Source organism: Populus euphratica, unplaced genomic scaffold (assembly GCF_000495115.2).
Source record: "Populus euphratica unplaced genomic scaffold, PopEup_1.0 scaffold72.1, whole genome shotgun sequence".
NCBI classification, from domain to species: domain Eukaryota; kingdom Viridiplantae; phylum Streptophyta; class Magnoliopsida; order Malpighiales; family Salicaceae; genus Populus; species Populus euphratica.
Genome location: NW_011499922.1, coordinates 935,266 through 946,903, shown reverse-complemented (window position 1 = coordinate 946,903; position 11,638 = coordinate 935,266). Strand labels below are relative to the sequence as shown.

Genomic DNA, 11,638 nt, shown 5'->3' with positions numbered 1-11,638 from the left:
TTTTGGTAGTTGAGTTATTTGTTTTCCTACACAAAAATTAAATCTAATCTCTTTGTACTTGAGTTGAGTAGAGTAGAGTTTATATACATTCTAAAATTTAAAATATAAAATTTTCATGTGTGCTGAATCATAAAAAATTATTTTTTTAACCCATTATTTTGTTTAATTTAATACATGAATATTAATAGTTTTTTTTCATAAGTATTTTCTTTAAATCTTAACAGCATTTTCAACTAAAAAATATTAGATTTATGACTACTATATTCGTATTTAAAGCTTGATTTATGGTGATTAATTAAAGATTGATAATGATAAAAATTAGTTTTGGTTATTATTAAAAATAAAAATTAGAATTAGAATTAATTATTTAATCTTTTATCTTCCAAAATTCACTATAAAAAATGAAAAATGAAGAAAGAGTTTCCTATAAGTCTTTTTCTGAATTTTTACATTATTCCTCATTTCATTTTTAGTGTTTTTCTTTCTTTTTTATGCTTTGTGTTTCCTTCTAAATTTAGAGTTTAGGTTCATTTTGTTAAGAAATAATTGAATTATTTTACTTTGGTTCAAAGACTTTGTTTGGAAGTGCATCTAGATTAAGGTGGTGTTGTTGGAATCTTAATTAATTGTATAAAATAATAAATCTTTAAAGACAAATGATTTATTTTTGATAACAATAAAAGTTTCATTACTTTAAAATATTTTAATAAGTAAGTATCTTTTATGTTTTAATTTAAACAAAGATATTTTTATTATTAGCATATATGTTAAAACTCTGAGTTATATATGCTTAGTATAAATGCTAAAATTCTATTATAATATTTATGTTAAAAATATTTTTTTTTTATTTTTTATAATTATAGATTTAAATTTGTCAAATATATCAAAATACAATTGCCTCTTTTAAAAGTTTTTTCACCATGAACATAAACACCACACACACTTACATTATTCACAAAATTATGTTACCAATTTGATTTTTTTAAAATAGGTATCTCCTTAGAGAAGCTTTTAATAGAAGAGTTGTAATCTTTTTTGTAGTTGAGTTGAGTAGAGTAGAGTTTATTTACATTTTAAAATTTAAAATATAAAATTTTCATGTGCATTGAATCATAAAGAACTATTTTTTTAACCCATTATTTTGTTTAATTTAATACATGAATATTAATAGTTTTTTTTCATAAGTATTTTCTTCAAATCTTAATAGCATTTTCAACTAAAAAATATTAGATTTATGACTACTATATTCGTATTTAAAGCTTGATTTATGGTGATTAATTAAAGATTGATAATGATGAAAATCAATTTTGATTATTATTAAAAATAAAAATTAGAATTAGAATTAAGTATTTAATCTTTTATTTTCCAAAATTCATTATAAAAAATGAGAGATGAAGAAAGAGTTTCCAACAAGTCTTTTTCTGAATTTTTACACTTTTCCTCACTTCATTTTTATATAGTTATGAAAAATAAAAGAGATCATGGTTAAGTAAAATTCAAAACTTCAAGGGGTTTCAACTGCTTCTACTCCTAACTAGCACAAAGTCATTAATTTTAACCATAGTTCTGAAAAAAACAGTAATTTTTTTTAGTTTTAAATTAATATTTTTTTATAGTTATAATATTTTAATGCTAAAAATAAAATAAAATATTATATTAATATATCACCAAATTAAAAAAAAATAGAAAACAATCTCTATCAAACATGAAAAAGCTCAAAGTCCATGCATGTAGAAGAGATTGGTTGAGACTAGCATGATGCATCTTGATATCTGCCTTTGAGGTGTCCCATTCACCTAGGAGATTCTAAACTCCCGTGGCCATCAGCCTTGATGAATAAAAATAAAAGCAAATGAGAAGATATATATAATGATAAAAATAAATATTTTGTTTTCTTTTTTCTTGTTAAATCACGTTGATCTCCATTTTTTCTTAATTTTTAAATTTTTTAAATCTAATCCAAACTAGTTTTTAAGTTAATTCAGAAATTATATTGATCAAAGAATATTCATTAATTTGGTTATGTTTTTTATAACCAAGTTGATTGCATTAAGTTAAACTATTTTTTTATAATAAAATAATAATTTTTTATAAAAAATAATTGATACAAGTTAATCTTACAATTCAATAACTTAATATCATCATGAAATATACCAACTATGAAAAGAAGTTGTAGGATTTTAAAATAAGATGTGAGCAACTAATTAATATGTAGTTAATAAAGTCAAAACATTGATATCAAGATGCTCATTTTATATAGAAAAGAAATCAATAATAATAATACCAAATAAGAAAAGGAAGTCAAGATTCAATAAAGGGAGAATTGAAAATTTGGCAATCACAGCAAAGAGATAACACTGTAAGCCACAAATTCATGATGTTGACCAAACATGACCCACGCACACCACCAACCAACCAACCAACCAAGCAAAGGGGGTGTCGATAAATCAAGACCAGAATAGTGATGATGGCTAACATGGCAGAAGCATTGTGCATGGAACCAGTAATAAATATTTTTTGGCATTGGATGGAGAAGGAATATATAAGAGAGGAATATCTTAGAGAAAGATCTTAGCCTCTCATTTCAATGTTGATTGAATTCTTCCCCCATGCTAGGTGACACCTCCTCCTGCTTAAATTGCTCCATTGTATCTTCCCCTTTTCTTAGGCTTTGTGTTGGTATATGTGACACATGTACATCAATTTAAACTTAGTTTGGTTTAGCAAGTTAGCTGAAATTTGATTTATTTGATCCATGTTCTGAGCTTAATTAAAAAGATCAACTTATAATTAATGTAATTGATCTAATTAAAATTCAATTTATTTATTTTTTAAATTATTTCAGCTATTTAAATTTTTTTAAATAAATCTTAAAATAAAATAATGTTAAATTAACTTAAATCAACTTGAATTAGGTTGTTTCTAACAATAAAAGCATTTAAAACATAAAAGATATTATACTAAGTGTTTTTGTAAACGATTATAAGTACATCATCCGTATCGTTAGGGTAATTCAACAAGATTTATGAATCCATTAATCAACGAGCATTTATTTATATATCAATTAGTGTTGAAAATGCCTTTTATATACATACATTAATTAATTGAATATTGAAACACTGAAATCCCAAAACAAAATCTAACAAAAAAGTTCGAGAGTTAAGACTTGAGACTCGATCGAGACACTAGGAGTGGCCTGTGCATAGCCTAGTCCCACAGTGGATTAAGGTTTCAAATCCAACAACACAAAATGATAAAATATAAACCCTCGAAATATTATTTTGCATTTAATTCTCTATGTTTTAACATTTAAGAGGAGACACATGGTTTGCAATGAAATAATTTCTTTATTATCTTTAATTTACTTGGGAATTAACTTATGCTTATTTAAAAAATATATTTTTTAATTTAAATTAATATCTTTTGATATTTCTAGATTATTTAGATGTGATGATATTAAAAATAATTTTTTTAAAATAAAAAATTATTTTAATATATTTTAAATAAAAAATACTTTAAAAACAATTAAATTACACTTTTAAAATCACTGAAATTGTAAAATATGTAACTTGTACAGCCTAATGAGGCTTGATGCGAAGAATATATCGGCTCAGGGATCTATTTTCAGCCCTCTGAACAATAAAAACACCTGCCTTGAAATCCTGTATATATATATGTAGATCGTCAGGGCCAAGTTCATGTCGAGAAAAGAAGTATTGAAAACTGAAAAGCATTCTCCACCCTTCAATCCTACAAGTGAAACGGAGAAGACGAGAAGGTTTCCTCTTCTTTGTGACTCACAAAGGGTTATTGGTGTGAAATCCATGGATCAAATTGCCATGCAACCTTCTGAAAATTGGTTTGAGCTTTGATTTGTATACACCAAACAGCAACAAGGGAAATTGTCTCCTGTTTAGATCTCTTAATAAAGCAGTCATTCACTTGCAAGAAAGACATCCCATCGAACAACTGAAACCCAAATTTCACCGAACTTAGGTTGTCTTTGCACTTTCCTATACATTATGTTGTTTTGTTTTTTTGTTTTTTAAAATTTTTACTTTTATAGTTTCAACCGAGTTGGATCCACATACCAAATATGATTGAATTTAATAGCTGTGATGGTTAAACATCAATTTTTTTTATTTTTTTTTATAATGACTTGTCCTTTCAGGGAGTCAATGTAATGTCTCTTTAATTTATCTCTTGGGCTCTTGTACCATGGACTCATGAAGAGCAAAGTTCTGATTTTAATATTTTTATTTGGTGAGATACATCGTTGACTCATTGCCAACCCTCTCAAATTGCAATCATTTTAGCATTTCCCCCTAGATTTAATAACTAATAGAACCAAAGTTTGTTTCGATATCTCTTAATTGAAACTTAAATTAAAACAATAAATAATTTATCAAATCTAGCTCATAAAATTATTGTTTTAAAATCAAAATAATATTGTTTTAGTTAATTTTTTTCAATAAAAATCAACAAATTCATAATTAGGTCTTGATGAAAGTAACTTTATTACTGGATTAACTCATGTTTTTTTATTAAATTAATTTATTTTTCTAACTCGAGCTAAAAGTTTCAAAACAATGCAGGAAACGCTTGCGAAAACGTACGTGTAGTGGAGGGCTTGTTCAAACCCTTGCGTGAAGAAGGCGTCACCTCCATCTTCTCCCTCCCACTTGTTTCAGTGCTATCTCTGTGGGCTAAAAGGGGCAAAAAACGTCATATTCGCCAGCATATTCTCTTCTTTCAATCTCGAACAAATTGACCCTTATTTCTTGCCTGTTCCAAAACCATCGCCTGTTGCCCACCAAAATCCATCACTCCTTCATGCATCATGCACCACTCCACACTCCTTCCTTACCTCTCACAATTTTATTTGATCCAAATTCCACAGACAAAATTTCCCTGTCTCTTACTCTTGTCATCATTCACTCCCTCCCAAATCTTGTTATCTAATAATAAAAATATTCCAAAAACCTCTGTTTTCTGCCCTCTCCATGCACCATACCTTAAAAATAAAATAAAGTATTTTCTTGTGAATATATCGAGCATATATATAGCTTGTCGTGAAGTCTGAAGATAGTTAATTTGATCGGTTAAAATTTAAAAGAAATATGGATGATTTTCTTGAAAATCAGATTAAATAAGGATTTAGTTTGGTTTGCTTCGAACATAATTTTTTTTTTATTTGATGAATAATAAGAATCTTTAAATTAGCTTTACATTTCATTCACTCCAAAAACGAAAACATATGATTTGGTTCTGGTGGGAAGATGATTGAAAAGAATCCTAATTCAGTCCCTAAACTTATATAACTGTTTTCAATTGAGTCCCAAAATAAAAAATCACCAATAAATTCCTAGCAACAAACACATCTCTCATTCGGTCACTCAACAGTTTGTATTAATATTTTCCATTACAATGTGCATAATTTATGCAATAAATGGCTGCACTTCAAAGAAAACATAAAAATCAATACTTGTAAGAAAAAAAGACTCAATTGAGATATTAGTACAAATTTAGGGACTAATTTAGGTTTATAAAAAACACTATCACTACTTATTTATCCAGGCACCCTTCCCATTCTTCAAATCACCTTTCCTCTCAAACATTCTTAATTTCTCTTCAGTTATAGAATCAAGCCTTTACCTGTAGCTTCTTAAGCTCAAATCAATCAACAATGGCTACTGACACAGCCAAGATCTCTCAGCTCAAATCAGCTGTTGCTAATCTCAGTCAAATCAGGTACTCTTCTTCCCTCCATTTCAGTTGATAATCAAGGTAATCACATTTCTTTTATGGATTGATGAATTAAGAGATCCGTTTTTCGATTCTCTAATCTGAATTGCGTGTTTTCTTGCAGCGAGAGTGAGAAAACTGGATTCGTCAACCTCGTTTCTCGCTATCTCAGGTCATTCATTTTTCTTCCGTTATTTTTAAATTTGTTTTGTTCTGTTTTGTTGCTTGAAAATGAAAAAAAAGAAGATTTTTTTGAGTTGTCTTTGATAATTGTGATGTATTAGCGTGTTCAATGTGATCAATTTTATTTATTTATTTATTTTGGGTCTGGGTGGATTTGTTTTTTGGTTAGATGATATGAGATCTGGGATTTGAAATTTATTGAATTATTGTTATTAATTGTTGGGAATTTGTGTGGTAAAAGTGGGGAAGCGCAGCAAGTTGAGTGGAGTAAGATTCAGACACCTACTGATGAAGTAGTGGTTCCTTATGATACCTTGGCGCCAACTCCGGAGGGTAATCAATAATGATCCAAGTTTATTTTGGATTTTTTTTAGAGCTGAATTTGTGTGGTAATTACTTAAAGTGGTTTGAATTTGTTGCAGATCCGGATGAAACAAAGAAGCTTTTGGACAAGCTTGTTGTTTTGAAGCTTAATGGAGGTTTGGGGACTACAATGGGATGCACTGGTCCCAAGTATGTATAACATTCGCTTTGATTTGGACAATGCATTTTAGTTTGTTGATCAAATCACTGCAAGGAAAAAAAGTGGAAACTTTCAGATTGACGGGCCCCACTGTGGGCTTGTTGTTGTCTGTGTTGAATAGAACTGCCCTTTTGTTTGCGGGGCAGAACGGATGTTTTGGAGAGGTAGATGATGATGAGCTTGATTTATGTTGTTGTATTTTGCAGGTCTGTCATTGAAGTTCGTAATGGATTGACATTTCTTGACCTTATTGTCATCCAGATTGAGGTTAGTTTTTGTTATTTCTGTTGTGCTTTGATTTGATTTTGGTTACATGAAACTAAATGTTTTGATTGCTGCAGAATCTTAATAAGAAATATGGGTGCAGTGTTCCCTTGCTTCTAATGAACTCATTCAACACTCATGATGATACACAGAAGGTGCTCTATCCTTGCTTTTTTTCCCCTGCTATACGTGTTTTTTCCTTGTTAGACTTTACTTGTACACTAACCTACTCTTTTGTCCAACTTAGATTATTGAGAAGTACTCGAACTCAAATATTGAGATTCACACTTTTAATCAGGTTTGTAATACTACTGCTTGATCAGTTCTTTGAGATTCACTTTTCACTTTGCTGAAAATTTGAAATCACAAATTTACACAGAGCCAGTACCCTCGTCTGGTTGTTGATGATTTTGTTCCATTGCCTTCCAAGGGACATACTGACAAGGACGGATGGTATGGTTTCTGATTCCTGTATGATAGCATCTGAAGTGCAATGCTCTATCAGTCTCTCAATTTTACTGTTTTCCATGTGCCATCTTTATATGTTCTAACAGATGCACTGTGGACATGATAGATAAACCACCTGTTTGAGAACTGAAGTGATTTTTTATCTAGCTGTACACATACATTTGCCAATAAAAAGCACTGAAATGCCTTTTCCCCTCTGTAATCATAATATATTTAGCAACGGAGGCCTCTCTGCTGTAAAACTTGGGTAGAGCTTGATTCCTTTTGAATTCCATTTAAGAAAGTAATTGAAAACTCCTCCATTAACTTGGTGCTATGAATTTGTGAAGCTCCATTGGTCAATTTCACTCTTTACTTCTTGAGTTTTATATAAGCTTTTCTAGTGATACGTGATGAGGTTTACCTATTATGACATCATCTGTTTATTGGAAACTTAGTGATGAATGTAACCTAGCTTAGTTAGTGGAGTTTGTGGATCATCGGCCGGTGAATGAAGGTATATCTCAATTGGAAGACAATGTACAGCATGATAAATGTTAGCACATCTATGATGTTAGCTGTTACTCTCAAAGCTTTTGCTAGCAGATAGTATCCGATCAAGGTTGCTCACCTCGAAAGAGAAAAAAAAAACTTCTTCAGTGTGATCCCCCATGAGCAAATTCTTATAATTCAGAAATGAAGGCAAAATAAAACCTATACAATAGTTGGGATGGCATAATGCATGGAATTGGTTTGAGTGAATGGTCTAATTTATCGAGAATTCTTAATAAATATTAGTCGTCTTGCTTGTTCTAAAAAATTGTTTTTACTGGTGTTCTCTCATGTGAAGGTATCCTCCTGGACATGGTGATGTGTTCCCATCCCTAAAGAACAGTGGCAAACTTGATGCTTTATTGTCGCAGGTTGGAGTTGTGATACAGCTTTTGCTTTATCCTTGTAATGCTGGTCTGTTAAATTCTTCTTATCCCTACATGTTACCTTGCAGGGTAAAGAGTATGTGTTTGTTGCCAACTCAGACAACCTCGGTGCTGTTGTTGATTTGAGTATCCTGATTTTGGTTCCCATTGTAACCTTCGACTTCAGGGTTTTAGTTTTGTAACAATCTGTTCTAGTTTCATTGTAACCTTCGACTTCAGGGTTTTAGCTTGCTATATCCTTGACTTAACGCTACAGAAATCTTAAATCATCTGATCAGAAACAAGAATGAATACTGCATGGAGGTACAGAAAGATGAATGCAGCCAGTTTTGATGAATTTATGGATTCAGAATTTTTTTTCTTGTATTTGTGCTTCTGCAGGTGACACCCAAAACCCTGGCTGATGTGAAGGGCGGTACTCTCATCTCTTATGAAGGGAAGGTTCAGGTACACACCTCTCACTTAGTGTTTACAACTCATTGCTTTCCTGCCTCGAGTTCAGCAGTCCAACAAAAGTGGATAAAATTCCAATAAGACCCTTGCATAAATTATGCTAAATTGCACTTGCTTAACTTGCAAATGACTTGATTATGTTGACCTTGGAAGTGGTTTCATTTATCCTATCTGACATTTTTGTCTTGTTTTTTCTTGTTCACCCTAAATTTCAGTTTTGAGGTTACATATTCGTTTTGTTCATGCCATGTTTGTTCCTTTCTTTGGGAATGCAATCATGATGAGCTTTCTTTTCATATAAAAACAGACAGCATTACATGTAATGCAGCCATTCACTTTATTCCCTCTAAGGCTCTAACAGCCCTCAAGTCTCTCCTTTTGCCCCCTTAAATCAAACCCACCATAGAAAAGAGGAAGAAAAAGATGGCTTCTGGCACCAACTAATGTTTTTCTCTTTGATTATGTGATGCAGCTCCTGGAAATTGCTCAGGTCCCTGATCAGCATGTAAGACATGCTCCGATTCTTCCATTTTTAGAAAATTTGTTCCTTTAAATTTCCCTGTCCTATCTCTATAATGGATAGCTGGCAGTGCCTTTTAGCCATATATACATTTTGTAGATCAGTAGCCTTTAGATAAAGGCAAGGGACACTATTGAGGTGCTAGCATACTGTGTCAAGGTAAATGGCACTGGTGAACAGGGAGATTTGCCCACTTTGAGGCTGGCAGCATTTCTGTAATCGAAACTGATTTATCCATTTCCTTAAATCCATCTGGCATTTGTGAAGCAGTGTGCCTTGATGGAAATGGAATTAGCAGAGCTTTAAATATTTTTGGAGAATATCTTCAATGAGTTCATGCCCAATTGATTTTGTTTGAAACAGGTTAATGAGTTCAAGTCAATCGAGAAGTTCAAAATTTTCAATACAAACAACTTGTAAGTCAACCTTGCCATCAATGCAGTAATGATACTTTGATAGACTATTAACAATATATGCTATAACAGGTGGGTGAACTTGAAGGCAATTAAAAGGCTTGTGGAAGCTGATGCACTTAAGATGGAGATCATTCCAAACCCAAAGGTATATTGTCATTTCTTTCCTTTCATCTACTGTTTCTTTGTTTGCAGAATGACGAGTTTAGAACAGCTAATTATAATAATGTTGATCTCACTTTCAGGAAGTGGATGGAGTCAAAGTACTTCAGCTAGAAACTGCAGCTGGAGCAGCAATTAAGGTACTTGCTACTCAAAATGATTTTCCATCAAGCTTTAATGTTGAAATTGCAATTCTGATATTATTCTTCTTCTCTTGTCTACCAGTTTTTTGATCATGCAATTGGTATAAATGTACCTCGTTCTCGATTCCTTCCAGTGAAGGCAACTTCAGATCTGCTTCTTGTTCAGGTTGCTTTCTTTTCTGTTGCTGTCATCGGATCTCGGTGAAGTGTTAGACTTGTTTAACTCATTTGGTTGCCTCTTTTGCAGTCTGATCTTTACACTTTAGTTGATGGTTTTGTCATCCGAAATCCAGCTCGAACAATTCCTGCAAATCCTTCTATTGATCTGGGACCAGAGTATAAGAAGGTAAAACATTATTTTATAATTATTCTTAGGAGTTCTATTATTGTTTTTTGTCATATCGATTTTTTGCCCTCTTTGGCAGGTTACCAACTTCTTGAGCCGATTTAAATCGATCCCTAGCATTATTGAGCTTGATAGTCTAAAGGTGGCCGGTGATGTATGGTTTGGTGCTGGTATTACTCTCAAGGTATTACATGTTCTGTTTTTTTTTTACTTTCTGATGTTCATTCTTTAATCATGTGCCCTTTTTCTTTTTTTTTTACTTTTCTGATGTTCATTCTTTAATCATGTGCCTCCCACCATATATGTGTGTGTGTACCATTGGTATGTGTTTTCTCTAAATAAAATTAGCAGATGTAGTTGCAAGTGTTTTGAACTTGACTAACTTGAATGTTTATCCTTATTCTAGTATAATGTTGTTGGTGAAAATGATATAATTTGTAAGGTGGTTATATCTTTGATATACTTATGTCATGATACAAGCAACCGATTAGTGTTTAAAAAAAGGTCGTTAAACTGTTGTAGTTCCATGAAGGTCGTTTCATATGAGGGAAAATTTGGAGATTAACTTTCCCATTGAAATTGTCTGAGGTTGCTGCTTTCAAGAGATGTCAGCCCTTGCTTTCAAAAGTTCTCTGGTGTCTGATCCCAATTCTGTTTACTCACGACACTCCCAACCTCTTGCTAAAGACCTTTTTTATCCTGTTCTGATCATGCTACGAAAACTATTAAGGGACTCTTCACTTAGCATTGTTTTTGAAGTGTTTTGATAATAGATGACAGTTTTTGACCGTATACTGGCATGTTAGTGACCACTGAGCTCTACACCTGCCCTTGCATTGACTTTCAAGGAATTGCCGCCAACTTATTTTACTTCCTTTGTCTGTAATATGTGACCTGTAATCATCGCTTTGCTCCCTTTGTCTTTCTTTGGTAGAAGCCTTCACAACTGACTTGAAATTCTGCTCTCACCTCTGTAGGGGAAAGTGAGTATCTTGGCAAAACCTGGTGTGAAATTGGAAATACCAGATGGAGCTGTTCTTCAAAACAAGGTACGTTACTAAACCTACGTAACTTATTGCAATTAAACATACTTTACAGTGACTCACTATGGAGTCATCATTTTTTTGTTTTTCTGCCCAGGAAATCAATGGCCCGGAGGACCTCTAAGAAGTTGCTTGGCGCAACTGTGTCGAAGAAAAACTCTGCACAGCCTTGTGTTCATGTTGCAAATCTCCTTTAGATTGGTAGAACAATAAGAGATGAGTTCAGTTTGCAGTGTGTCTGAATTTTGAAATTATGTCGCAGCAGCATTGTAATCCTAACTTATAAAATACCCGAGGGTGTAAACTGATACATATGAATATTGGAACTGTATGGTCCAATTTTTGGTTCAATTATCCATCACTTTTTTCGGATATTAAAGGTTTACAAGTATCTGCATTTTTTATTACCTCATGGAAACTGTGGTCGGCGTCAAGACCTGGTATTTCCATTTCTATTT

At 32.0% G+C, this 11,638-nt stretch overlaps 1 protein-coding gene across 1 annotated transcript; it reads left to right on the top strand.

Annotated features, from left to right (window-relative positions):
- Window positions 1-5,589: 5,589 nt before the first annotated feature.
- On the top strand, window positions 5,590-11,554 carry LOC105135290 (UTP--glucose-1-phosphate uridylyltransferase). Its single transcript, XM_011040112.1, has 21 exons — window positions 5,590-5,751; window positions 5,870-5,917; window positions 6,170-6,261; window positions 6,351-6,441; window positions 6,658-6,718; window positions 6,793-6,870; window positions 6,963-7,013; window positions 7,095-7,168; window positions 8,013-8,085; window positions 8,169-8,226; window positions 8,357-8,403; window positions 8,482-8,547; window positions 9,026-9,058; window positions 9,437-9,489; window positions 9,559-9,634; window positions 9,732-9,788; window positions 9,874-9,957; window positions 10,039-10,137; window positions 10,217-10,321; window positions 11,115-11,186; window positions 11,278-11,554. Exons 1-21 carry the CDS (start codon window positions 5,687-5,689, stop codon window positions 11,302-11,304), a joined length of 1,410 nt encoding a protein of 469 aa, XP_011038414.1. The 5' UTR covers window positions 5,590-5,686; the 3' UTR covers window positions 11,305-11,554.
- The last annotated feature ends 84 nt before the right edge of the window (window positions 11,555-11,638 follow it).

Coding starts and splice junctions, on each gene's coding strand:
- LOC105135290 (XM_011040112.1), top strand. CDS start 5,687: ATGGCTACTGACACAGCCAAGATCTCTCAGCTCAAATCAGCTGTTGCT. Junction 6,442..6,657: donor ATGGGATGCACTGGTCCCAA/GTATGTATAACA, acceptor TGTATTTTGCAG/GTCTGTCATTGAAGTTCGTA. Junction 10,322..11,114: donor GTGCTGGTATTACTCTCAAG/GTATTACATGTT, acceptor TCACCTCTGTAG/GGGAAAGTGAGTATCTTGGC.